Genomic DNA, 27,953 nt, shown 5'->3' with positions numbered 1-27,953 from the left:
GTAATAATGACAACATATTAAACGAACAATATTTGTCTCTTATATATAATACATCTATAGATAAAGACACTCAAGTATCTTTGACAGTTTAAGTGAAGATTTAAGGTGATAGGAAATATAAATAACTGCAACTTGAATCTTTGACCCAGAGTTCAGGCTCACTGCTGTTATATCCTGTAAAATAAATATCTCATAATAATCTGACAATAAATATAATATTGTCCATATTATATTTACATTACCGCAGTGAGATGATTTTAGTCTCATGAACAACATCAGTTGTTCTGCGCGTACTCCGAAGCGTGCGGTCGCTAAATTGGGACACGGGCACTGAAGCATTCTGGGAGTTTCGTGAACGTGGAAATAAGCACAACAGCTCTGTTATACCTGAGAACATAAAACGCAGCAAACTAAGTTATTGATAACGCTGCTGATTACATCACCAGCCTCTGAGGATGCCCGCTGCCTCACCCGCCCTTGTTTCACAGGTGGGAGGGACTAAGATGCCAGGAGTCGAGGACGGCACTTTGACAAATGAGACAGAAATCAGCACAGCTGCTCTGTGAGCGTTGCGCCACCTACAGGCTGTAAGCTGCACTGCTGACAAAGACACAGACGCTTCTGCAGAGATTTGATTTTTGTTCTTTCATTGAAAATTAACAATTTTAAATAAAGTTACTTTAACATTTCATTAATCAAACGAAGAAAAAAAAAAAAAAAAAACAGGTGATGATGTTTAACTGTGATTTAAACGCTCGACCAACATTTGAACAGAGTTTGTCACGTCGTCTGGTTTTCCTCGCTCGCCTCAAATCCCTGAGACTGAAGTCAGAGACGAGCTGAGGTCTTCACACAGACACGAACTCTCTGATAGAAAAACTGCAAAACCAAACAATAACACAAATATAGTCAACATCCACAGATTCTGTGTGAAATATTAAGAACATACAGTGACGTGTGTCACGGTCGCACTCATAGTTTCACTGATTTACATCAACAACAGTAGAAGGATTGAGGCAGAATTTAAGGAAAGCACCTGGTTACAGCTTCATTACAGAAGCACACAGTTCATCAACGAGCACCTCAGTAACAAAGGACCTCAGCCTTCGAGTCGTCACAATTTTATTGGAGGTAGATTATAAACACAGCTGAGCGCACACCTGAGCACACACCTGAGCACACACCTGAGCACACACCTGAGCGCACACCTGAGCGCACACCTGAGCGCACACCTGAGCACACACTGGGTTCCACGGCCTGTGTTTGAGTATGAAATGCATGACTTCATAGTTTTTAAAAAGGAGGAAAAAGGTGATAAAGAGTTGACGTGTCCTCAGCTCTGCTGATGCCAGAGTGTCGTACCCGCCGCTGTCTGACACAGGTAACTGAAGACGCAGGATCAACATGTTCAAGTGTTGCTGAATTTATTCAGCAACACTTTTAAGTAAAAAAATCTGTTTAAGTAAAAAAAAATCTGTTTAAGTAAAAAAAAAATCTGTTTTTCTCCTGGAAACAAGAAACATGATTAAAAATCGTTTTTGTAATTATCCTTCACCACCAGGGGGCAGCGTCCTCATGGCCTTTTTCACAGGACTCAATAAAGCTTACGCGTACTCACTGCACCATCTTGTGGTATAAAGTGGTATTACCTGAAAGTACACCTGGAATTAATTGAACCCAAATGTTAAAATGAATGAACCTGCAGAGGGCTCCTTTGAACTGTATTAAGAGGTTTAAATTATTTTGAAAAACATTGTTGTGCTGCTGAATCTCTCCAGCAGTGAAAGGCTCATCCATCAGTGTCGTCCTCAGGTGAGAAAGCGCAGATACCTGCACACAGACTGACACGTCAGCACTGTGTCGCCTCCTCCTAACTCGACAGCTGCTGCTCTGCAGAGGCACTGGAGGACAGTGAGGAGGAGGGGGGGGAGGAGGAGGCAGCTGTGGTTAGAGGAGATAAGTCCTCACAGGTGAAGTAGTCCTTCAGGGGGGCCAAGAGGTGACGGACGACGGGGACACACCACGCCTTCCCGAGCACCTTCTGCCGCTGCTGCCGGTTCATGTCCCGCACATCGGTGTAATGTTTAGGGAACCCGAAGACTCTGCAGGGAGGAAGGAGGACACCTTTAATAACCCACCCATGAACAGGACCACACTGCTCAGATAGAAACTCAGTGGATCCACAGAAATCCGCCCACAGGCTGTTAGAGACGAGTGGACGTTACAACCAGCCTGCTACCTTTCCAGCTCCGTGATCCACAGTTTGTCCTCTTTGCCGTTGTAGAGGACGGGAAGCTTGTTGACATTTTTTCCTTGTTTCAGGGAGTTCGCGTTGGTGGTGATCGTCCTCACCTTACACATCTGGAACACAAGCATGAGAACGATCATGTGGCCGAGCAGCTGTGGACGGATCGCGGCGAGGAGCCGACTCAGTCACTCACCGTGGCCTTCCTGCCCAGCTCCAGGCACTCCTGCAGGTCCAGCTTGTCGCTCTGGGTGGCTACGATGGGCCTGCGGGTGAAAAATAAAACTTTATTTAAAACGCTTCACCGGCAACGCATTTGAACTTTTTTCCCTTTTGGCCTCGGACAATCTCAGTATTTTGCTCTTATTTTGAAAGTTTCGTTGCTGCTAACCGCCACAGCCCTTCCTGTCTGCTCGGGTCGCTGCGGCCGTCCCGGTTCGGTTCTGGAGGATTCGCGTCCGGGAGCGAGCTAAACCGTTTGAGCTCGAGCAGGCGTCACTCACGAAAGACAAACTTTTCCATCGGAAAACTTTTATCTTCCTGGAATGAGGAAACACGCCCTCACCGGGCGTTTCCCTCTAACGATCTTCACAGCGATTCATCAAAAGCTGCCGTCCTCTGCAGCTCAGCACAAACCCCACGATTCATGGAGGCCGCACTTCCAAAGAGGAAACATGAAATATCCGACTAATACTTTCCACTAACATTAAAAAGATGCTAAAGCTCGCGTACCTCCTCATTCCCGGGATGTTTCCCCAGAAGTAGCGAGCTCTGCGGGCCGGCGTTACGTGCATGGCGTCCACCATCACCGGGTTACACTGACGGAAAAACAAGACACAGTTTACACCTCGTCAGTTTAACGAAGGAAGCGCACGGGAAGAGGAAGAGGAAGGGTGATGGATCCAAACTGCAGTGAGCGCGTGCAGACCTCCAGGAAGCGGCAGATGCTGATTTTGTTGCAGGTGTTCATGGCGACCGTGTTCTCGTACAGCCAGAAGAACGGCCGCGGGTCGTCCTCTTTGGGCTTCAGCCACTGAAGGATGCGGTAGTAATCAAAGAAGAGCCTCCCGGTGCCCTCTGCAGGAGGCAAGAGGAAGTGACACAGGAAGTGACACAGGAAGTGACACAGGAATCCCAACGACCAGCTCAGCCACCGACACCATAAATTCAGAACATTGACACCCGTGTGACGAGCTTCAGAAACGTACCGTAGAGGCCTTTCCTTAACGGGTTGACGATGGAGAGGTCGTTGCAGGGGCTGCCGCCGATGAGCAGGTCAAAAGGACCCCACTGCTCGAGCTGGAGGAGCAAAGAAGACGTGGTGAGAAAAGGGGGCGGGGCCATCAAACACAGTTAAATCTTCTGTCTCAGCTCAGAAAAACAAACTGGAGACGCCCCCTCAGCCTGTCCGCCATGTTGGTCTCCTGCTCGCACGGATACGCTGTGGAGACGCCAAAATAAAACAGACATACGCGTTCCTGAGTGATGTGCCGGACGTCTCCGATGTGGACGATCTTCCCGTCGTGGTTGGCGGTGGCAACGGCGACCGAATCCTCGCAAACCTCAGAGGCGACGTATTTGTCTATCTTGATGCCCAGGACCTTGAGCACGTAGAAACCTGTCGAGACGCGGAGAAAAGAAGGGTCAGTGTGGAGAAGCAGGAGCGTACGGCTGTTTCACCGAGCAGACGGGCAGGTAAAGCTCACCTGTGCCGACGCCGTCGAACAGCGACAGGACTCTGACGGGTCGGCGGAGGTTTGCAGGGATGGACGGGTAGACGCGGTGAGGCTCCTGCAACAAGACAAACTCAGCATCACACAAGAGCAGGACAGGAAGTCACGTACGACTCATAACACGGGGTGCTCCGATGCCGACACCAACATTTTATTTCTAATTTCTATTTATCTTGAAGAGAATTAAAGTAAATGTCACCAACATAGTTTAAACCTCTGCACAAACACATAAAACAACACAGATCCTGCTGCGAGTGATGCCTGCAGTTCACTACATGGCCACAGGGGTCAGTAGCTGTGACAGAGGGCTGCAGGGAGCTGTGTGCCGCTGCTGGCACGTCCTCTCATTTTAGTGTTCAAGGAAAAAACAAACAAAACTGTTTTGTTTTTTATTTCAAAGCTGCAAACAGGAGCACGTTTCCCTCTGAACTGAACTACAAATAAATAACTCGTCCTCTGTCCTGATGCATTTTGTTCGTATGTAACAAAACACAAACTTTAGTGTTCACATGAGTTTGTGACGCTAACAGCTGATCCCTCAGCATGTTTGTGCTCATGTTGCCTTCATATTCAATCATTTTTGAAGAATTTATTTTAATATTGCACAACAAACAAATCGTCCCCAACAGAAACGCCACCTCAGAGACAAACGGCGTTACATTTCCACGGGCTGCGAGTTCGGCCCCCTGCGCCAAGCAAACATTACTTTGATAACTGGAACTTTCTGCCACGATAGAAAGAATCTGCTGTGCGAGGACCTGAGAAAACCTTTGTGTGGCAGCTACAGTTTCCATTGTTAGAGTCAAGATTCATTTATTGTCACGTACACAACAAAACACAACAAGGGTTACGCAGAGGAATGAAACTCGTACTTTGCAGCTTCGCTTCACACAACTAAAAAAGTCATGATGAGTAAAACTGCTTGTAGGTCTTATTTGTGAGTGTAATCAGAGTCTAACCCAGTGATAAAACACACAGCGTGTGCAATAATGTGTGGATATTTAAAGACACGTGCAAATTTACACTTATGCATAATTTGCAGGGAGCAAGAAGGTTGAGTTCAGCTCCTCCATCAGGTCTTTCTGTGTGGAGGTCACATGTTCTCCCTCCCACAGTCCACACACATGCAGTTAGTGGGGATAGGCTAAATCACACCGTCGGTGTGAATGTGAGCGTGAATGGTTGTCTGTGTGCCCCGCCTCCTGCCTTAAGACAGCTGGGATAGCCTCCAGCGCACGCCGCAACCCTGGAAAGGTTACGTGGAAGCAAATGGACGGATAATTATAATATACGCTTTTAGTAACGTTGTTAGTCTCCAAGCAACTGCAATGATCTTGGGGGAGCTTAAGTCAATCTTAAAGGAAGTTTTTTTGTTTTTAATGTCGTTTAATTTGATGTGTTATTGTTGATTTTTCACGTGTTCGTACAGGATATTTGATTTGTTTAATGTTATATACTTATGTGCTTCCGTCTGCAGATGGGGCAGCAAATTAGCCCAAGGCTATAATCTGGCATATTTACATTTGTTAAAATGTTCATTAATATGTATTGCCCCTCGTTCTAAAAATAAATAAATAAAAATAAATGTATTTTGACTTTTGTTGCCATGGTGGCAGGTCTCTCTTGGAAATTAGATCTCAATGAGATTTTACCTGGATAGATAAAGGACTAATAAAGTCAGCGGGGGGGGGGGACAGGGCAGCACCTTCCTGCACACAGATCTTTACAAAGGCTGGTTTCCACTCACAAACTCCATGCCGCTGTCATTGGTGAAAAACTCCTGCACGCGGATGCTCCAGTCCTCTCTGGGGATCAGCGCTCTGTGGGGTCTGTGAGCCTGACACAGGTAGCAGATCCACGGGTCCTCCAGCTTCAGCGAATCGAACGTTCCCGGCCCGACGAGGATGTTCAGACAGTCCTCGCAGTAAGACCTGAGGACGGAGAGCAGAGGTTAAGAACGGAGAACGGGCTCGTACGGCGGAAACACTGAAAGAAGCCGAGCGTAACCTGCAGCAGCCATCGTTGCCACACAGCAGGACGTCCATCCCGTAGCAGCAGATGGTGCAGTAGGACTGATATCCGTCGCCGTCGTAGCGATATAAGGTTTCTGTGAAGTTGTCCTGCAGGCACACAGACACCATCACAGACACCATCACAGACACCATCACAGACACCATCACAGACACCATCACAGCTGCTCAGGAGGAGCTCGAACGTTTTGAACACAGAAACAAAGAAAAACATCTGCTCAGTTCTTTAAAAGCTCAGCAGGATTTCTGTCTCTGCGTCAGGTCGACGCTGTAACCCGACACCACAAACTACAGCAGCGTCCGTGCAGCTGTGCACCAAACATCTGCCAGCTGTGTTTGACAAGATTGAAGCGAAGCCGTGACTTGGATGGATGCACGGGTCCTTCCTCACGACTGTCATGGAGCCGAGCACCAAGCCTGAGAGCAGCTCCTCACCTTACACTTCAGGCACAGGCCGCCTTTAAACAGAGGGTGGAAGATCTCCATGTTGTCGGTCCCGCAGCACAGACAGTACCCTGCAGACAGCACACGATCAAACACACGAGCTCATACACGCAGAGACTCGATGCAGCGCTGCACACTCACCTTCGATGTCCAGCTTCATGTCCACGATCGTGCTGATGATCGTCTCTGAAAGGAGCAGCGAGAGAAAGAGTGAGCCGTGTTCACACCTGCTCAGGTGAGAGCTGACAGTGGAGGCTAACCGCCGCATCGCTAACCGCCGCATCGCTAGCCGCCGCATCGCTAACAGCCGCATCGCTAGCAGCCGCATCGCTAGCAGCCGCATCGCTAACCGCCGCATCGCTAGCCGCCGCATCGCTAACAGCCGCATCGCTAGCAGCCGCATCGCTAGCAGCCGCATCGCTAACCGCCGCATCGCTAGCAGCCGCATCGCTAACCGCCGCATCGCTAACCGCTGCATCGCTAACCGCTGCATCGCTATCAGCCGCATCGCTAACCGCCGCATCGCTAACCGCCGCCGAGCGTTACCTCTGTGCTTCTGGTCGGGCTGTGTGTAGGAGGCGGTCGGCTTGTTGACCTTGTTGTGGAATTTGGTGTAGATCTTCTTCTTGCTCGGCAGCCAATCAGACGACGCGTCATCGTTCAGCTCGCCTCGCTTCTTATGAGCCTTCCTTCCTCTCCATCCCGTCTTACTCTTCCCCTTTCTCCATCCTCCTCGCCACTCCTCCTCCTCTTCCTCTTCTTCTTCCTCCTCCTCTTCCTCCTTCTTCCCCTGTCTCCCCATCTTTGACCCTCCTCGAGCTTCCTTCTCCTTCCGTGCTTTGGGGCCGTGCGCCGCAGGATGACCTTCCTTTTTGTGTGGCGTTGCTGGCTTTGAGGCCTTCCCGATGGAGCTGCAGGACAGCCTCTTCAGGCACACCTCCACATCTTTCAGGTTGGTGCTGGAGGAGTCAGGAGAAGAGGAGGCTTTATGGGGGAGCTTCTTCATCACCCTCGACCAGCGGTCTGCAGAGGGAAACCAGACACGTGATCAAAATACATCATAAATAAGACGGAGCACGACGAGTCTGCCCTACTCTGAGCTCCTCCTGTACGACCCCTGACCCCGTCTCCATGACTGACACAGAAACAGCCGTTCACAGGTGACTCAGTCAGGGCAGGAAGTAGAAAATGGTCTGATTCTGCAGTTAGTATCAATGTTCTTACCGTTCTTTGGAGCGTTGGGCTGAAACCCTTCAGGCCCCGACGGCTGGAAGCCTCCCAGCGCCCAGTCCAACATCTGCTTCAGCAGCTCCTCTCTGCCCTTTGGAGGAGGACAGAACTGCTTCTGACAGCGCCGAGCCGCCTCCTGGTGCAGAGGAAGGAGGACGCGTCACATATGAGCAGGTTCCCATATTTAAAATAACATAGTAAGAACATGGCGGTGTTGTGGACTCAGGTTCCTTAACGTTTTGACCTGTTCTTTACAAAACGAGTCCAGGACTCTCAAACTCCAGGATTCCTCCTGTTTGAACAAACACACCTGCAGGGACAGGTAGACGGCCTCCTGGTAGGTGTTCAGGATGTTGAAGGAGTCGGCACAAAAGTTCTGGGTGAACGCAGCGAAAGGTTTGAGATCCTGCAAACTGACCTGGGATCAGAGAGAAAACATCCACCGCGGGCGTCACAGGAGAAAAGCACAAATACAGATTTTACTAATAATTTAAACAGAAGACAAAGAAACGACCGTCTGATCACGTCTGAGAGGGAAGGACTCAAACTCAGGGCACGCACGCACAAACGCACGCACAAACGCACAACCCCGTTCAGCTATCTTAGTGAGGACCTTCACTGACATAATGCTTTCTCTAGCCGCTGACCCTAACCATCAAAATGAATACCTGACCCTAAACCTGACCATAACCTAACTGTACCCCTGACACTAAAACCACATTTTGAGCCTCAAAAAGGCTTCAAACTTGTGTCAGTGAGTGTGTCCTCACAAGTGACTGTTGGTTCTCACAAAGATAGCTAGACAGGAACACACACACACACACACACACACACACACACACACACACACACACACACACTCTTCGTGCCTATGGTACGACAGCTTTTCTCCGTGCCCCTGGTACACTGCGCAGAAACACTTTGCCACACACACACACACACACACACACACACACACACAGACACACACACACACACACACACACTCTTCGTGCCTATGGTACGACAGCTTTTCTCCGTGCCCCTGGTACACTGCGCAGAAACACTTTGCCACACACACACACACACACACACACACACAGACACACACACACACACACACACACACACTCTTCGTGCCTATGGTACGACAGCTTTTCTCCGTGCCCCTGGTACACTGCGCAGAAACACTTTGCCACACACACACACACACACACACACACACACACACACACACAGACACACACACACACACACACACACTCTTCGTGCCTATGGTACGACAGCTTTTCTCCGTGCCCCTGGTACACTGAGCAGAAACACCTGCGCAGTGTACCGAGGAGGTGAAGCGGGACGTCAGGTGACTGTGTGTCAACAGCCGTGATTGGATGTCCTGAGAGGACGAGCGAGGGACTCAAATGAGAATAAAAAGGGGCGCAGAAGCTCCAGGTCGGTACGTCCACTGTGATTGGCTCTGGGGCACCAGAGGAGACGCTGACACTGAGCTCACTGGTTGGATCTTTGAGCAGCTTTGTTCTGCTGGTTTCTGCTGTTACAGTATAAACTCAGCAGGATTCGTCTCCCTGTTCTCCTCATCAGAGGAGGACCGTCGGACGTCTTCATCAGCTCTGCACTCTGGGTACGACTCACTGGATCAGAGCCTGGACTAAACAGCTGATCCACACTTCCTGGTTCCACAGGTCGACAGCGTGGTGCGACTCACCTGTGAGGACGTCTTTTGTCCGTACCACTCCACCAGCGCCTTCCCCGGAGGTGGAGTTTCTCCTCTGCGCGGCAGGACGACGGCCGGCCACAGCGCCAAGCTCCCGACGTAACCCCAGACCAGCTCCCCCTTCAGGACAAAACACACTGTTAGTTTCTGTTGCCATAGCGACCAATGTGTGAGCAGGTGGTTTCACAGTAAGCTAAACTGAGTCGACACCAGCAAACACACTGACGCTGCAAAATAAAAAACTGCCACACGGCGTGAAAGGGCTGAAACTTTCTGATGTCCTTAAACGCATCGCTTCATGTGACGCCTCCTCCAAACTCAGTTTTCTGTTATTTGTTACCAATAAACTCAAACTGTCCCTGACTGAGAAGAAAAGTTTGGTACTTGTTGTTAAACTGAAACGTTCTGCAGATGCGTCGCGGCGGCTGCAGTGACACATGAACACAGTAAACACAGACAGCGCTGCTAGCTGCTGTGAAACGCCTTACAGGTGATTGTTCCCGCGCCGATGCTCGGGTTGGCGTGGCCGCTGAATCCTCGTCGTCGCTGCTCATGACAAAAACAGACTTGGCCTGACGATTTCTGTGACCTGCAAACGAGACGAGAAGCCACTGAAGCAGCTCAGCGAACCAATGCTGTCAAACAGAAACGGGCGTTAGCGCTCGGCGCTCTCTTATTGCACTGGTGGGACATTTCTTACTGAGCAGCTGCCTCGGTCTGTCGGCCCGACACATTCTGGAAGCTTCTGTAACATCCACCACATCTGGATAAAAACACGCAGTCACTGATTAACATCAACGAGGCGTCACATCAACTTCCTGTCACAGCATCAAACTGCGGCGTCGGTCCTACCGGAGGAGTTTTCTGTGTCGCCCGACTCCTCCGTGCTGCTGTATTCCCTGGAACGCACAGGTGGTCTGGATTTGGTCCAGTCGCTGTCCTCCGATGAGCTCAGTTTATCTGCTTCCTGTTTCCTCTCGTTATCGTAAGCTGTCTGGTGACGGACGGGTATCTTCCTCCTGCGGTTGTTGGGTCTTCTCGCCCACGTCCCCGGCTCAGGTAAAGCTTTGGAGGCTTCTCGGCTGTCAGGAAAAGTCTTGGGGATGTTCGACACCTTGGGATTAAAGCAAAGACGGGAAAAAGGGAATTATTGATCCCTTCCCACCTGGGTCGTGTGGTCCACTCACATGGCTTTGACCTCTCACCTTAGCAAACACCTGAGTCCGGTGCAGCGAGCTCGGCAGGGCCAGGAGGGTCAAAATGAGCCTGTGCAGCGTCGAGCCGGGGCTGACTTCACTCACCATCTGCAAACAGACACGTTGTCTCGGCTCACACACAGATTTATTCCAGTAACCAGACGTGTGGACGCTCAGGCCACGCTGGCGCGCTCACCTTTGCCCAGGAAGTAGCTTCTCCGCTTCTCGTCGCGTGAATCAAACTGAGGTAGTCGTCCTGAAGTCGATCGGCTTCTGAAGAGGCGGCGTCACACAGACGCAGCTCTACCGCCATCTCTGACAGCACGCTGCTGGACAGCTTATTCTGAGGACGGGATGTTGCATTGCAGAGTCGTTAGCAGCCGTTACAGACGGCGTCTTATTAGAAGAACACAGCGTAACAAAGTGACCTTTAACCCTTTAAAACCGGTTAGAGCTGCACGCTCCGTTTTGCTCAACTATTTTTAAATCCCGTAGCTCTGCAACCACGTGAGCTAGCGCAATAATTTTTTTTGCATATGAAACCGGAGGAGTTGTTCTTACATCTTATGCCATCAGCTTGTCCTCGGTCACAGTTTCCTTCCACATATAGTTTTGCAAAAACTGCATAAAAAGCACTTGCAGCAACAAAAACATAATATTCCAGAAACACGCTTTGCCGATCCGATCAGCTGTTCATAACACTTCCTACGTTGGAATAGACGTCAGCGCGAACTTTTGCATGTCCGCCATGACCTGCCCGAAACCGGAAGTGACGTCATTTTCGCGGAAATGTAGTTTTTTACCGTCCGGACCTCAATGAGCCTATACTGGTGTTTTTAAAAGTTATGTTTGACTTTATGACTTTCTGTGTGGTTTCTGGGATGCTTAGGACTCATATTGCACTGCTGGAAATAGTTTATTTTGATGCATATGCTGCTTTTTTGCAAATTTGCATCATAATATTTATTTCCGTTTTTCCTGCAGTGTATAAAAATTGGTGTATTTGAAAAATAAAACTATGAAGACACTCAAAATAAATTTCCTGTGGTGGGAAACTATTTTGTGCAACTTTTTTGTATTTACAGTTTTGAGGGATAAGCCTCTTAAATTTCTCTAACTAGAAATATATGTTAAAAAAACAAAAACGATTTTCAATTTTTTGTAGTTTATTGCACTTTTTTGCAATTTATGTAATTACTATGCACTTAATGCAGACATATTATTAAAATTTGGGCTGTAATGGTTGTATTGATGTATAGCAACTTGAAATGCTCCCAAAAATGGCTCCACAGCATGTAAACATATAATATAAGCTCTGGCGGACTTGGTTCTATGGTCTTAAAGGGTTAAAGTGCACAAATCCTGCAGCCTGACAGCAGCTCACAGGAGCATCTGGCTAATCTACCCACAGCACACATGCACTGAAATCTGGATTCTAAGCAGCTCATCTGGAAGCTCTCTCTCTCTCTCTCTCGCCCTGGTTAATGTCGCCGCCCTCAGGTCTAAACGTCATTTGAATCGACTATTCAGGAAAATCAGAGACAAATATCATGTGCATCATAATTATGTGTATATCAAACCAGCTTTGATTTCACACTCGGAGGTGATTCATGATAAAGTAAAATGCAGATTTGAGGAAGGAATCCCGACTACGGGAAAATCCTGCTGCCGCCGCTTTTCTTAGACTACAAGGAATCAAAGCAGCGACCTTCAGGTGACTGGCTCCGCCTCCAGCAGCACACAAACAAAGACGTCTTACGCTGACTCTGTGAGGGTCTTTCTGGACGAGGGTGATGTTCCTCAGCGCCGAGTCTCCGAGCTGCTCGGGAACGCTCTCGACCACGCTGCGCAGCGCCGCCTGGTAAAACACCCGCGCGTCCTTCATGAAGTCGGCCCTGTCCTCGTCGTCCAGATCCACGGCCGGCGTGGCCTGCAGGAAGTTTCTGACTCGAGCGCCCACTTTCACCTCGGCCGCGGGCAGCAGCTTCGCCTCGCTGCCGAGCAGCTTCACGTCTCGCCTCCTGAGAAAGTCGTCGAGGGCGGCCGGCTGCAGGACCCTCGCCGCGTACGAGTGAAGCAGCACGAGCGTGAGCTGCAGCTCCACGCCGACATTGGCGGAGCCGTACTGCTGCAGCTCCTGGAGCGCCCGGAGCGGCTCCAGCGCGTAGGCGAGGAACAGGAAGTGCAGCTCGACTTTCGGATCGGTCAGCTGGACGGCGATTCGCTGGGTGCTGATGCGCTCGGCGTCCACGGCCAGCGCCTCAAGTTTAAAATACTCCACCAAATCCGTCCAGCAGCCCGCCATCTTCTGCACGGCGTGGATGAAGAACAAGCACTGCGAGGAGACGGGGCGGGACAGGTCGTGGTGCTCCACGCTCGCAAACAGCTCCTTCAGGCTGTCGTTGATGGCGGCGCCGGTGGAGCAGTGACGGTGGACGTCCTTCACCAGGTCGACCACGTGACTGAAGGAGGTGAGGAGTCCGGTCTGGCACGCTCGTCCCGCCATCCCAGGAAGGCCGCAGAGCGAAACCAGGCTGGGGCTGAAAAGCCGGAGCTGCGCTTCAAACCTCCGGCTCACCTGTGGGGGCGGAGCATCACAGTAAAACACAGCCAGGTTGGCGAGAGGAAGGCCAGCCTCCGTCAGCGCCTTCATCAGAAGCTCTGAGTCTGACTCCGCGGCTCCGACTGCCGAATCCACGCTCAGCTGCACCGCGAGCAGCGCCCTCACCACGCTCGCACCCGAGCAGCCGTCGAAGTAGCCAATCAGGACGATGCTCGTCCTCCGGCCCCCGCCCAGCTCCACCCCGACGTGCAGGTACAGGCAGTACGGCGTGCTGCGGAGCGCGTTGACGATTTGGCCGGTCGGCGTCAGGTCCACGTCATCGCGGCAGTATCGTTTACTGAATCGCAGCAAAACATCGCCCTCGTCCACCAACGAGTCTGTCGGCTCCGCCTCCTTCACCGGCTCAGGCCGAACACACTCGTCTACGTTTGTTACCGACTCCATCGTCAGGTCCACCACGTCGTCCTCGTCGTCGGAGATCAGCGAGATTACATCCTTCGCTTTTTCTTCCTCTATGGTTTTACTGTCCGTCGTCACGGTGACGGCGAGTTTCTGATTCGGCAGGAGAAAGGCGCCACCTGCAACGGGGGGGGGGGGGGAGAGAGCGTTAGGCAACAGCTCTGAAGGTTCACATATTAAACTTCTGGCTTTAAAACGAGCAGCAGAACATTAAATGTTTCCAGTCGAGCTGACGATCGTTTGTTTCAAACCCAACTTTATAAACTACACATGAAAGATATCATTAAACAGCCTGTGGCAAATGTATCAGTGTTGTCTTGTACAAACTCTATACAAAGTATAAAAAATGATATTTTTCACAAAGAAACTTCTTGTAGTTTTGCGTCATGCTTTAGGTAGAGATGTGCAGATCGATCCTGAAATATCGATTCCTCCGATATCAATCATTTATGTTCTAGAATCGATTCTCATATTAAAATATTGATATTTTAGTACTTTAGGGTAAATTTGTAGTTTATCATTAACAGGAACACAGTGGAAAGAAGCTATATCATTCAGATCGTCTACACTGGAAGGAACTACTTCCTCTTCCGCCTTTCAGTCATGTGTGAAATACGGCTGCATAGCTGTGTGGCAGCCCCTGGCGTGCGCACTCACAACAATGGCTGAGCGTAAATGGAGTCATGTGTGGACGTATTTTACCTCCACAAACAGCCAAGACGCGGTTTGTGATGTGACAGTGAGGTTTTGTGGCAGCTCCACTGACCTCGTCAAACACCTCAGAATAAATCATATCACAGAATATGACGAGCTTATGTTGAGACAAACTGAAGAGGAGGAGAGGGACAGGTGCTGCTGATGTCCTGTAATCATTATGAAGCTATAATATATTACAATTACATAATACAATGATATATAGTATTATGTAATACAATGAAACATCAAGTTTTTGTATCGGTATCAGATCAGTATCGTCGATACTGAATTTTACTTGGTATCGGAAAGGAAATCAGTGGTAATTGTATTTGAATACACTACATCCAGTCATCCACACACTGGTGATGGCAGCTACATTGTAGCCACAGCTGCCCTGGGGCGCACTGACAGAGGCTGCCGGACACTGGCGCCACCGGGCCCTCTGACCACCACCAGTAGGCAACTTGCCCAAGGACACAACGACCGAGACTGACCAAGCCGGGGCTCGAACCGGCAACCTTCCGATTAAAAGACAAACTCCCAACTCTTGAGCCACGATCGCCCCTGGTATCGCACATCACTGCTTTACGGTACCTCAAAAACGATGGGCGCTTGACAGGTTGCAGCTTCCTGCCCGGACGTGCACCAGGCAGAGACGGCTACACAGGAGCCCAAGAAGAAGCACTTTTACCAAAAGAGGGGTACGTCTGTGATTCGGTTACACTTTGGGTTCAACAGCACCAACACGGAGCAGAAGACGCCCGTTTGTAAGCTACGCTATAAAACTATTCCCGCGCCCGATGGCAACACAACAAATCTCTTGTATCACCTACAGAAGGCCCACGAAGAAGAACCCAGAGAGTCCGAGCTAAACCAAGCTGTGGAACGACGGGAAAGAGAAACTACACCAGCTGAAGATACAGCAGCCTTTCACACGAGGCCCGTGTGAGAAAACGTCCCAGCGCCATAAACAGATCACAGGCGCCGCCTCGTTACATTTGTAAAGGCGTGGCCCTGTTTACGTCGTTGAGAAGCTTTCGTGACCTCGTCAAAGTCCTCGATCCGAGGTACGTTACGCCCGGTCGTGAGCACTTCAGTAAAGTCGAGTCGCCTCGCTTATATGACGCCGAAGCAGAGCAGGATGTTTGTCGTGCATTAAGCTGCTGACCTGTGGACGAGCAGAGATACGCAGCCCTGCATGAGCGTAACCGTCCTCTTCATCAACAGAGACACTGCTGACAGACTGACCACATGACCACACTGGAGTCATGTTAGCCCAAGGTACGAGTCTGCCGTCACTACGTATTTAACGTGCATAAAGTACATTATGTGCATATATACGTGCATGTAGTACTAGTGTATACACACATTAGTTTTACTAGCATATATGCATGTTAGTAAAACTAATATTTTAAACTGTTGTTCACTTTAAAAAGTTCATTTTAAATGTATGATTTTGAAAATCAAGTGAAGCCACAGCTGTTTTCCTTTGATGCATTTATATTGCTGCACTAAAACACACGTTTCTCATTTGTTTCCTTTAAATCTGCAAAATAAAGCTGCAGAAAAGTGAGCGATGACATCTGTCACACTTCTCAGAGGATAAGTGGAAACATCGTGATATATATCTCGTTATCGTGATATAAAATAATTCATATGGTGATAAATATTTTGTCAGTATCGCCCTGCACTAGTTTCCAGCATCGGTTTCCCTGAAAACACGCCGTGTGACACCTGTGCGAGACACACCTGGGTCAGCAGGAACCAGGCTCTGTCCTCCTCTAGCTTCCAAGGCGTTGTACTCCCTGCCATCATTGTTCTCGTCGAAGAAGATCTTGAACCACTGGAGGAAGGTCAGAGCCACGGCCGAGTTCCTCTTCATCAGCGGCTCGATGGGGATGTGCTAGGCAGAGCAACAGAGGATCTTTATGTGCGTGTTTCTATCAAAGAACGAGCGCCAAGTCATCCTGTTTCTAACACAGGCGTGCAGCGAGCACTCGCTTTAACGTCGGGACTTGAAAGCGCAGCGACACTCACTCTGATCACGCCGGCCTTCCTGAAAGCCGCCTGCAGCAAGGTGAAGTTGTGCAGAGAGTGCATGATGGTGTCGCACTGGAACTGGACCCTGGAGAGGTCCAAGGAGCCGGGAAACATCCAGTCCATCAGCTGGCAATAAGCCGCACCTGGATGCAAACAGAGCAGGAAGTATTACACATCATTTACGTTATTAACACGGCTTTATCTTTACACTGATCAAACTGGCTTTTCCTCGTTGCCTGTCATATATGTCCTGGTCCTGCTGCAGGGAAATGAGCCCTCGTCAGAGGGACAGCTCAGAGTCAGAGTCAGTGCAGAGGACGGAGGCTGAAGATGAAGCCGCCAAGCAGGAGGAAAAGAGGAAGACCTCAGGGGAGGTTCATGGATGTAGAAAAGGAGGACAGGCAGAGGGTTGGTATGACAGAGGAGGTGGAGGCAGATCATCCACTGTGGAGACCCCTAAAGGGAGCAGCCGAAAGAAAAGAGTCCAAGGAAAGGAGGAAAGAATAGGAGTGGTGTGCGAGCGCCTGTTGGTTTCTGTCAGCAGCCCAGCTGCTGCACTCTGGACCAACCACAGATGGGCTCAGGAGGGCGGAGAACGCCACGTGAGAAGTAAGGCGGAGGCTGTTAGCAGTGTACCAGCATCAGCCATGCCTGTTAAAACACACCCACCTGTGCATGCCTGCTCCACCTTGGTGAAGCTCGTCTGTAAGGTTTCGTTTAGCCACGCCAGCAGCTCGTAGCGGTTATACAAAAACGTCCCGTTCAGGGTCACATGCACCGCCATCTCCGAAAGGCACCTGCACACACATCACAATGTTTTTAAAATCATACATCAATGCTGCAGCCCTGCACAGACTGGCGACCTGGCCGGGCTCTACCTGGATTGTGCATTACACAAGAGCCTGATGAAGTCAGAGTGACATTTACACTCGTGTAGTAATATTTTCCTGTAAGCGCCCAAAACGAGCCCACGTGTTTGCACACATGTCTGTCCTGAAGGTTTACTAACAGTTTGAAAGAGCCCGATCCGCCTCTGCAGACCTCCGTCACAGCGTCACGGACACCGGGGTCACACAGTGCTGCTTCAGGGCCTGACTTCTTCCTCTGTAACGACTTCTCCGTGAAAGCGTTGCATTTAGGGTCCCATTAAAATGTCGTTTACCTCACATTCAATCTATAGAGTGGAAACGAACGGAATGAACACGAGCGCATTCTAGGCGAAGTTGGAATTCCCGAGTTTCCAGGAAACTGTAACGTCCCCTCAAGTCTAATTTCCAACTCGGCGCAGCCCTGCCCACCCCGAGTTAACGATCATGGCTGCGTTTACGTGCGAAAACAAAAACACTTCGTTGTATTGCTAAAGACGCAATCTTGCGACAGACAAAACCTTAACACCGGGACGCACGCATCGGAAATTCCAAAGTTACCGGAACGCAGCACACGTCCACAGTGGCCTCTACACCAATCAGAGCAGAGCGGGGGTTATTCTAGCCAATAGAATCAATGGAAGCGGCACCGATGCGCTCTTAAATTTGCTTCCGGAAACTAACACGTGGGGCTGCCGTCGGAATAAAAACAATCTGATCTCAGGTCAGCTGGAGTCATGCTGGCATGTGTGATAAAGTACGGCTAACAATACAATAGGAACTACAGCAGTTAACGGCAATAACACCGCTACCGTTTATAAACTGTCTCGGAGTTTAAGCGGTCACTCGGCGGTCAGCTACTTTTGTTCACATCCCCACTTTCATTCAGCTGACTTTACTCTGAGATCCCAAAAAGATGATTCTGTTCATCTGGACGTTTTCAGTGGGAAAAACGTTTCGTCACACATCCAAGTGCCAGATAGCACTAACAGCACTTTTGCACAATGCCTTAAACTAGCCCACTGAACGAACAATGGCTGTGAGGTCAGCTACATGATCACCATTTACTCAGAGACCTTAATAACACAGCGAGATATCCGCATTAGCTCGCGACGCTAACTCACAACATCAGTACAAGTTTACAGCAAAGTCACAAACGGCCTGTGCGCTCCCGACGGTTTATTCTAGAAGAAATGTACAGTTTAAGTTTAAAATCATGGTGAAATCTTTAGCGAATTCATGCAACAGGCGGCTAACAAACATGGTGGACTTACCTTCTCTGCTCAGCTCGCTCTGACCGATTCAAATACCAAAGAAGTCAGCCTCGACGACCCCCAAAACCCACCCAGCCCTCTGCCGGGAAAAAAAAAAAGCGGGTGTTTGACCAAGTCACTCAATTTAAAAACAGCCCGAAGTGTGAATAAAATAAAGGCCCACGCCCTTTAACACCTCAGGGGTCGAAATTTAACTTTAAATACCAGCTAGCCAAACTCTTTGGTTATGTTAATGTCGCTGTTACTGAAACATCCGGAGCTGCTAGCTGCAGTTAGCTTTAGCTCCTAGCGTCACACTAGGCGACATCGGAGTTAGCAGATTTTCCGGTTGGCTGTTCCGACAGCGCTGCTCCACGTAAACATAGCTTTTATTTAAGCTAACCGTTTACACTATTTAAGACAGAGTAGTACAGTTGTAGAGCTCTACGGAGAAACCCCAACAATCAGCACTTTGGCGACAGTGGGAAGGAAAAACCTTTAACAGGAAGAAACCTCCAGCAGAGGAAGGGAGGAAAAAAGACACGCTGTGGATGAGAGCCAGAGAGTGATTAATAATTCATAATTAAATGCACAGTGGTGTGTAAACACATAGTATGTTATTTTATCTTATTCTATTCTTGTGTATTTCTTCATTTTTGCTGTTTATAACTTTGTACTGTCCACTTTCTGCTGTGACCCAACAAATTCCCCACGTGTAGGAGTAATAAAGGTTTACCTTATCTTAAAAGGGATGAGAGAAGGATAAATACTCAGTGCATCATGGGACTCAGCCTACACTTTTGCAGCATAGCTAAGGGAGGATTCAGGGTCACCTGATCCAGCCCTGACTACATGCTTTAGCCAAAAGGAAAGTTTGAAGAAAGGAAGGCGATAAAAGAAAAGGATAGGGAAGGAACAGGGAGAAGACAGGAGAAGGGAAGAGGAAAATACAATCAGTGGGTAGAGGAGAAAACAGGGAGCATCCTCTCCAGAGCATGGAATAATCCCCAGGCCAAAGAAGAGTGAGTGGGAGCTAGCTCATAGTGGCTATGTCTCCAGAAGGAAGCAGAACAAGAACTGGCTCCTCTTACCAAGAGAGAGGTTCAACAGCATCACAAAATAATATTAAGGGCTTCTCACAAAAGGATGGCTGAGTAGGATACTATTGGTTAAAAAATTTCACTAAGCACCACGCAGGGCAGGGCATGGCATACGAAAGCATGAATTGCTCTCAGCTGCAAGGGCCGCACCACTGAATAAGCAGGTGGTCAGTCAGTGGTTTCCAGTCTATGACAACCTGCTCTGCACTCCCAGCCTCGAGGGCATGCCTTCCCATATGTATGGAACTGCAACGAGTCTGGTCCACAAGACCAGTACTCCTTAACCAAGGTGCTTGGAGTGGTTGGCCAACCATGTCTGGAGGTCTGTGCAGGTGAGAAAGGTGAAACTACCACCTGCATGGCAGCCTTCAATGCAGAAGGCATTTTCAGTCAAACTATGATTATGTTTAAAGGGAAGCGGCTACGATGTGAGTGTCTCCAACAGTGCCCTGAGAATGTTACTGTTCAGGTCTCAGATAATGGCTGGATTAATGCTGTCTTCCTAGAATGGGCTCAGTTGTTTGTTCAGTCTAAGGATGATGCCAGAGATCTAGATGGACTTGCAGATCCCAGACACCACCAGCACAACCAAGCAGACCCCAGACACCACCAGCAATCAGACCCCAGACACTACCAGCACCAACAATCAGATTCCAGACACCACCAGCACCAGCAATCAGATTCCAGACACCACCAGCACCAACAATCAGATTCCAGACACCACCAGCACCAGCAATCAGATTCCAGACACCACCAGCACCAACAATCAGATTCCAGACACCACCAGCACCAACAATCAGATTCCAGACACCACCAGCACCAACAATCAGATCCCAGACACCACCAGCACAACCAAGCAGACCCCAGACACCACCAGCAATCAGACCCCAGACACCACCAGCACCAACAATCAGATTCCAGACACCACCAGCACCAGCAATCAGATTCCAGACACCACCAGCACCAACAATCAGATTCCAGACACCACCAGCACCAACAATCAGATCCCAGACACCACCAGAACCAACAAGCAGACCCCAGACACCACCAGCACCAACAATCAGATTCCAGACACCACCAGCACCAGCAATCAGATTCCAGACACCACCAGCACCAACAATCAGATTCCAGACACCACCAGCATCAACAAGCAGATCCCAGACACCACCAGAACCAACAAGCAGACCCCAGACACCACCAGCTCCAGCACCAACATCCAGACCCTAAAATCCCTCAGCCCCATTGATCCCCCTGCAGCGGTATCTAAGGTCCCCTCAACCTTTACATTCTTGGATGGTTGGATCTGAAGAAATAACAGTCAACTTTGAATGTGTTCCTGAGATAGAGATGGTCTTTAACCTGTTCACACCAAAGGAAGAGCCATCAACCTGAACTTGTATTACATTCAGTGATCTGTGTGCCCAACCAAAACAACACTGTCAGAAAGAGGGCCAAACCTCTGTCATTTGTCTTCATAAGCGATGGACACGTAGACTACGTTTCCACCAAGGCAGTGCAAACTAAAAAGATAGAAAAGACCAGAAGAAGAAAAGGTGCAAAGAAGGATGACGGGCCCTGCAAAGCATGTAAGGCAGTCTATGGAGACAAAAGTGACCCAAAGGCCAGTGGGGAGTGGATCAGCTGTGGGGAGTGGATCAGCTGTGGATACTGCAGCGCCTGGTTCCATGAGACGTGTGGAGAAGAAAGTGGCATCTATGCTGACGATGGATTCTTCTGTAAAGACTGTCTCTAAAATAGAACATACAGTTCTAAATATTGTAATAATTAACTAATTCTAGTTATTTTTAATGCCAGTGTTTTTATTCATGAATTATTAAATCAACACTTGAATGTGTCCATACACATTTTACCCACTTTACCCTAAAACACTGCTCATCTCAAAAATGTTTCAAACGCTATAGGACCTGGATAATTATAATTTATGAAATTAAGTCAAGGTTTACATATTGAAAACAACTCATTAACAACAAAAACACAATTCAGTCTCACTTAGTGCTTATTTTGCAGTTTACCAAATTTGCCAAAAAATACTAAATTTGCCAAAAAGTGTTTAACTGATTTCACCCTGGAGATAGTGTCTGTCTCCTGAATCCAAACTGGAAGCTGGTTCCACAGAAGAGGGGCCTGAAAACTGAAGGCTCTCCCTCCCATTCTACTTTTAAATACTCTAGGAACAACAAGTAGGCCTGCAGAGCGAGAGCGAAGTGCTCTAATAGGGTGATATGGTACTACAAGGTCATTAAGATAAGATGGGGCCTGATTATTTAAGACCTTGTATGTGAGGAGCAGGATTTTGAATTCTGGATTTAACAAGATGCCAATGAAGTGAAGCCAAAACAGGAGAAATAAATTGCAGAATTTTGGATCAAATAAAGTTTTTTTAGGGAATTTTATAATGATAATAATAGTAATCAGTTACAGTAGTCCAGCCTAGAGTAATCAAGTCATGAACCAGTTTTTCAGTGTCACTAATTGCTTCCTTGGCTCAGTAGTTAGAGTCTCAGATGGTCTCACCACCTCTGACTTCTGACCTCAGCTCGGTTTTTGCCCTCGCACAGTGACCAATTTTGGCGTGGAAGATGATGTCAGCGTTTCAACCACCTTTGGTTCCTTCAGGTTCTCAGAAGTTGTGGTTTTAGTGGACTACAGACGTCAATCTTGTCTTTTTGTGAGATAAATCACGATCTCTGTCTGTTCTGTGTTGAAATTAATAGCAATCTCGTCTGTGAGAGATATTTCATTGTTTGCCTGTTGTCTGAGTTACCTGGTTGTGCTCAGAGGACAACACATCTACTCTGATTGGGACAGTTTTCTGATGGGGTTCCACAGGGTTATGTGTTCGGACTGCTGAGTTATTATCACAGTGAGCAAAAGCAAAATAAAGTCTTAAAATTACACATAAAATTAACCAGCTTAAGAATTATTATTTTTCTAATGGTAACTAGATCAATATTTAAGTCACAGTGCTGCTTGCTGATCATCACCTCTCTTCCTAACCTAGCTCCAACAACTCTTTCCCAAATCTTCCTGGTGTGGCGCATCAGCTGTATCCCTCTGTAGTGACTACAGCTCGGCTCGGAGATTGTGTCAAACATCTCAGATAGAAAGCCACTGCACTTCTTTAAGTTTAGCAAAGACGAAGCTTCTTCACTTCTGAGCTGAAACGACTTCACAAAACGTAAAGCAGTCCAGCCGCTTTCGCTCCACACTCCTCAGACCACCATGAGCGGGATGACTGCGAGCCTACAGACCTCAGCCTGGTCACAAAGCTCTCTCTGCTACACACCTGCCTCCACCTCTGCTCTAAGATTATGTACGATTCAGAGCCTGTGGCCTGGCTGTCTGCTGCCGTCTGTGATTGGAAGAAGAGGCTTGGAAAGGAAGTTATGACCGGCTGTGTGAAAGTGAAAGAAACTAGAAACGGACGACATGAGCGCCCTCTGCTGGAAGCAAGTTAAACAGCAGCACAGACTCGCTGAGATTAACCAACGAAATTAGTTTAATCGGGATTTTAAAGAGTTTTAAAGAGTCTACTTAGCACAGCTGTACACTTCCGTTTGTGTGAGGCTCACTGATATCGCTGCTGGGTGGGGGCACAGACCCTGTTTACCTGTCGGAGCTGTGGCGCTGGCTTCCTGCCGGTGTGTGATTGGCTTCCTGCTCGCTGGGTGTGTGCTGGTCCATATCTTCTATGAGGACCCCGCTGGTTGTTTGCCGTGCTCTGCAGAGCCGCCGTCTCAGTTTGTCCCACTTTAACTATTTAACCTTTTTAAAGAACAACGCCCGACGTCCAAGGGCAGGGAGGGGGCAGGGGGGGAGGGGGCAGGGGGTGCAGGGCTGGAGTCCAGGTGAGGCTGAGGATGCCCCGGAGACAGGAGTGGTGGGAAAAGCTCGCCGGTCCTGTTTGATAAGCTGCGGTTCCCAGAATGATCCGGAGACAACAGGCCGAGGTCTCCGGGTGTCTCCGGCAGGACTCGCTGACTCTGTCGGGTGTTTCCGGATTCTCCTTCCTACAGGTGAGCGCAACTGATGTGCGCAGTAGAATCGTACTGTCCTGCTAACGCTGCCCTCATTGGAGCGCCCAGAAGCAGCTTCACGTCATGTTTGATGTCCAGATAAGTGACTCCGAGTTTCCTGCGTTTATTTTTCCGAGCCTCCGCCCCGCTGCTTCCCACTTTACCTCTTCCTCTTTTGTCTCCTCCCAGTGGAAGCTGCTGTGGATGGTTTGGCCCCTGCTGAGCGGCGAGTCTAGGTGACTGCGTCTGAACACCGGGACGTTTTCATAACTCACCACGTCTCTTTAGCTTCTGCTGCGTTTGATCGATGATGTGTTTTTCCTGAAAGACGCTCAAAGTTCCCCCTGATCGCTTCACTTTATCCCACCGTCAGTGTCACACAGGTCTCGGCTGTGTCCTTCATATGTTAAACACGCAGTTACTCACCCGTTTAAAACGCACGCACACACACGCACACACAAAGCTGAGTTATAAATTCACGTTTTTAGTGTTGAAACAAATGCAGACAACATTTGAGATGACTGGTTCTCTTCCAGGTGAGGTGAAGGACAAAAGGAGACTTTTGAGGTTGAGGAGGTTAAAGGTTTATAAAGAAGCTTGAGAGCCACCTGTGCAAGCTGGCTTTTATGTACTTGTTTGTGCTGTTTCAGCTGCCAAGTCTCATTTTTATGAAGATAAATATGAAAATAAATAAACTGATGAAGCATTGTATTGTGATTCATGTAAATAGTTAACACAGATAATTGTCAACATGATTTGAAAAACTGCAAAGACATCAAGTAAACTGAGTGGACTCTCTTACTGTAGCTTTGCATGACTCACAGCTCAGAATGATCAAGGTTTGCACAGCAGGTAGGCGGGGCTTCTACCCTCTCTCTGTGACATCATCCAGATCCAGGAGTAGGAAAACTGTGATAAACAGTGTTTAGAGCGGCTGCAGTCTGAGCTCTGGGCTCACAGGGATCACTTGGCTCTTTGCTCGTGCTCTTAACCTCAGTGTATAAAATGTGTTAAGGTGATCTTTGTTATGATTTGGTGCTATATAAATAAAACTGAATTGCTGTAGATCAGCTGTGGAACATCAGCTCATATGCTGCAGCAGCGCAGGCCAGCTGATCACCGCTTCACAAGCATCCGTACAGAAAGGCTCCGCCCAGATTTGAACCAGGACCAAGGCCCTGTGCGGCCCCACAGGTTCATGAAACAAGTCATCATGTCACTTATTTCTCAGTGAATCTTTTCTTCCAGCTGAACTATTGGACCTGATCCCAGCTGCCAAATCCCTCTCTAACCCCTGCTGCCACAGCGTGAGCGATCCCTGTGACGCTGCACCAAACAAGTCAATACATCATTAGTGGATGAAGCAAAAAGAAGCATCACACTGGGCGCGGCCATATTTAGGTTTTTCTGCATTTTATTGAGTAAAAATTATATATGCTGCTATAGAAAGTACACAAAAATACAGCAATGTTTCCTCTAATAAAATAAAGTGTAAAAATGTTTTTTTTTTTGGCTTTTTCATAGAAGATTTATAAAAAGGTAAAAGAAAAACTTTCAATGGGATTATAGGTCACACACAGGCGTCCTCACGTTTCATAAAAAAACATCAATAACTTCTTATTAATACGAGCTACTCTGCACTAGAACGAAAGCGAGCTTTATATGTGTTAATATAAACTATCATATAAAATGTTTAAAAAAAACTTTTTTTGTTTTCCAGCAAAAACATTCAACGAGTTCAGCAGTTATTAATGAAGCATGTAAACATGAAGCTTTTGGTTTGTGAAACTCAGGAAAAACATCCTGGCGGCACTTGAAGTGACTTTTGAAGCACCACAGCTGTAAAAGAGCCTGAAAGTCAAAAAGGGTCTTTACAAAGACTTGTGCATTTTTCAAAATAAGACGCAGTTCTTAGTCAAATGTGAGTTAAAACACTTGTAAACCTTTCTGTCGATACAGTACGCATGAACACTGAAAAAACAAAGTTCCAGTGATAAAATAGAAGCTGTTTACAGAGAGCAGACGCTACAGCACGAGCTCACAGACGTGATGGTGTAGGAGGTAATACCCGTTCACTTTGGTGACGGCCTTAAAACAGCATTTCAAAGTGTTCCAGTTAACAAAAAACGAACAAGTGTTTCAGGACTGCTACCCATAGATGGCGCTGTGTGGGGGCCGCGCTGAAACGCGCTTCACCTGCGTCGCAGTGGCGTGGAACGTCTTTTGGGAAATCGACGATCTAGAATAAAGTAGTCACGAGAGTTCACATCATCACAGAAACACGGGAGTCGGATTTGGCTGAAACGTCCTTATCAGAAGCGCCGTAACAGAGACCGCTAAAGACTCGCTGTCGAGGAGCGTTTTCAAGAAAACACACGTTCTCCACACAGACCAGGAAACAGCACGTGAGGCCGCACACGAACGCTCAGAGACTCGCAGCCTTTCCTGGATTCTAATAAAATGGCATCTGCCTGTTACAGTAACAAAACATCTACAGTAGCACGAACGTCATCACTGCACTCATCAGCTGTCTGCAGACATTAACAGAAGACGAGCCCCTCTCTGCCTTTCAGCTTGTTTCAAGTATCCAAAGAGATACTGAAGAGATTGCCGTGACAACATCCTGAGCGCGCCCACATCACGCTCGCTGCAAACTCAAAATAAAACGCATCTTTTCATACACCTGTTCAACCTTTGACCTAAACGCTTGTTTTAAGGCTCTCCTTCCTGACAAGCACAGCCTGCTCTGATTGGTCAGTTTGTGTGATAAAGTGATACTTTTTAACCACCTCTATAAAAAGGACTCTCTGTGGCCTGCTCCGATTGGTCGGATTCCTCCGGAGCTTGTTACATATGTAACCAGCAGACTTTTCTGTGACTTTTAACTTTGTATCCAGGCCATTGTTTATCGTTTGTTCTTCAAAATATTTTTACATTCAAATATCACTGATTAAGTCAGGTGACATCGCTGTTAGTATTAGCTCTGAATGTAGAAAGCTTTACTTTGGTGTGAATAGCTTCCTATTTGTTCCCTTTTTTGAAATGTACACGAATGTTTAATTAGCTCTATGAAGTTTTTGGCTGTATTCAAACATTCAAACACCATTTACCACCAAACGAACACTAAACTTCTTCTTTTGTCATTTATTCGAGCGTTCCTGATACGCACCGGTCTAACGGCGGTCACACCGGCGAGTTACGTGGTGACAGAGAAAAGTCTGGACTGGCGTGTGAGGCAGTTCAGCAGCAGTTTTCTTTGGGTTCGACTTTGCAAACCTTTAACATGCAAAAACCTTTGAACAGACTGAAAGTCAGAGGAACAACGAAAAAGTAAAATACAGCCACTTGAAACTAGTGTGCTAATATAAAAAGGAATAAACAAAAGTACTTTTATTTCCTAAAATCAACAAACTCTATCAATATAAAGTGATCTAAATATAAAGCTAAACCCCGTCTCATGTTTCCAGGTTAGCTTCAGGTCAGTAGCTTATACCGATCAACTTCCCCAATGAGGCTTTCTTAGTTTGGTCCTTTAAAAACATCCTGCAGCAGTTTTACTGTCGAGTGCACTCGCAAAGTTTGGACCAGAAGCCACAGCATCGTTACGGCGAGCTGACCTTGGCGGTAAAACAGGAACAAGACGTCAGCTCCGCCTTTGGTTCAAGTCACTTTTAAAGTGTTTTTGTTTGAGATTGAAAGCTCGCTACTACGCCGTTCTCCGTCTTCTAAAACTTCTAGGTGTCATCTTAAAAACGATGCGTTTAAATGAAGCTAAAATCCTATTAAAGTCACGCTACAGTCCTAATGTTAACAAAGCGAAGGCGTGGGTGTCATCGCTCCCTGTTAACGCCCCGATGAATGGCGAATCGCCCTACTGGCCTCCTTATCCATCTCACCTTTGCTCACCTGACTAGACTCCGCCCCCTCTGTTTCCAGGGCAGCCAACGTCTTTCCCTAAGCTGTGAATCTGTGTTAGTGTGTGTTATGTGGATCTAAGGCAGAATCCAGGCAGCATCTCGAACCGTTTCCCCGCCGCGCTGATGTTTTGTCAAACCGGCCATTTGCCTTCCAAAATGTGCGACGGAGGGGAGGAAACGGCTGCTGACGGCTCTGGATGAAAAAGCTGGTGTGTGTGTGTTTGCTGGTGATGGCGGCTTTCTTCTTATTCACAGGCAAAGTAGTCTTTGAGCGGAGCGAACAGATGCCTGATGACGGGGACGCTCCAAGAGCGGCCCAGGAGCTTCTGCCGGGCGCCGCGGCCCATGTTGGACACGTCAGTGTAGTGGACGGGGAAACCAAAGATCCTGCAGAGGGGAGGAGACCAACGATATATTTAACGTTTTTGTGCAC

General features: G+C 48.2%; 2 protein-coding genes and 1 long non-coding RNA gene across 12 annotated transcripts in view; 1 reads left to right on the top strand and 2 right to left on the bottom strand.

Annotated features, from left to right (window-relative positions):
- Positions 1-182: 182 nt before the first annotated feature.
- LOC146493978 (uncharacterized) lies at positions 183-23,817 on the bottom strand. Of its 8 annotated transcripts, none has more exons than XM_085146626.1 (27): positions 23,527-23,817; positions 23,198-23,337; positions 17,017-17,144; positions 16,345-16,490; positions 16,057-16,210; positions 12,349-13,730; positions 10,786-10,932; positions 10,599-10,697; positions 10,246-10,507; positions 10,094-10,156; positions 9,882-9,982; positions 9,385-9,513; positions 7,993-8,100; positions 7,677-7,818; positions 6,999-7,475; positions 6,594-6,638; positions 6,444-6,523; positions 5,986-6,098; positions 5,726-5,909; positions 3,952-4,036; positions 3,718-3,863; positions 3,454-3,544; positions 3,174-3,322; positions 2,978-3,063; positions 2,442-2,511; positions 2,240-2,361; positions 183-2,102 (listed from the first exon to the last, which is right to left on the bottom strand). In XM_085146626.1, the coding sequence occupies exons 2-27, from the start codon at positions 23,269-23,271 to the stop codon at positions 1,871-1,873; spliced, it is 4,815 nt and encodes a 1,604-aa protein (XP_085002752.1). In that variant the 5' UTR covers positions 23,272-23,337; positions 23,527-23,817; the 3' UTR covers positions 183-1,870. The 8 variants fall into 8 exon arrangements, 4 of the variants coding, with proteins under 4 accessions (XP_085002752.1, XP_085002754.1, XP_085002755.1 ...); XR_014871620.1 differs by lacking the exon at positions 23,527-23,817 and having other exon boundaries at positions 184-1,160; positions 1,231-2,102; positions 23,198-23,430; XR_014871617.1 differs by lacking the exon at positions 23,527-23,817 and having other exon boundaries at positions 184-1,208; positions 1,245-2,102; positions 23,198-23,430.
- LOC146493977 (uncharacterized) lies at positions 23,419-25,670 on the top strand. Its single transcript, XR_014871624.1, has 2 exons — positions 23,419-23,603; positions 23,793-25,670. It is a non-coding gene; the product is annotated as an uncharacterized LOC146493977 (long non-coding RNA).
- Positions 24,993-27,953, bottom strand: part of dnmt3bb.1 (DNA (cytosine-5-)-methyltransferase 3 beta, duplicate b.1) — a 36,330-nt gene continuing 33,369 nt past the window's right edge. The window contains exon 21 of one of the 3 annotated variants that reach the window (XM_085146634.1): positions 24,993-27,907. In XM_085146634.1, coding sequence (XP_085002760.1) covers positions 27,766-27,907 — 142 coding nt within the window. In that variant the 3' untranslated portion in view covers positions 24,993-27,765. The remainder of the gene's footprint in view (positions 27,908-27,953) is intronic. The other 2 variants (XM_085146633.1, XM_085146635.1) reach the window with 2 other exon arrangements.

Source organism: Neolamprologus multifasciatus, chromosome 20 (assembly GCF_963576455.1).
Source record: "Neolamprologus multifasciatus chromosome 20, fNeoMul1.2, whole genome shotgun sequence".
NCBI lineage: Eukaryota > Metazoa > Chordata > Actinopteri > Cichliformes > Cichlidae > Neolamprologus > Neolamprologus multifasciatus.
This window is presented reverse-complemented; position numbering and strand designations above follow the sequence as displayed.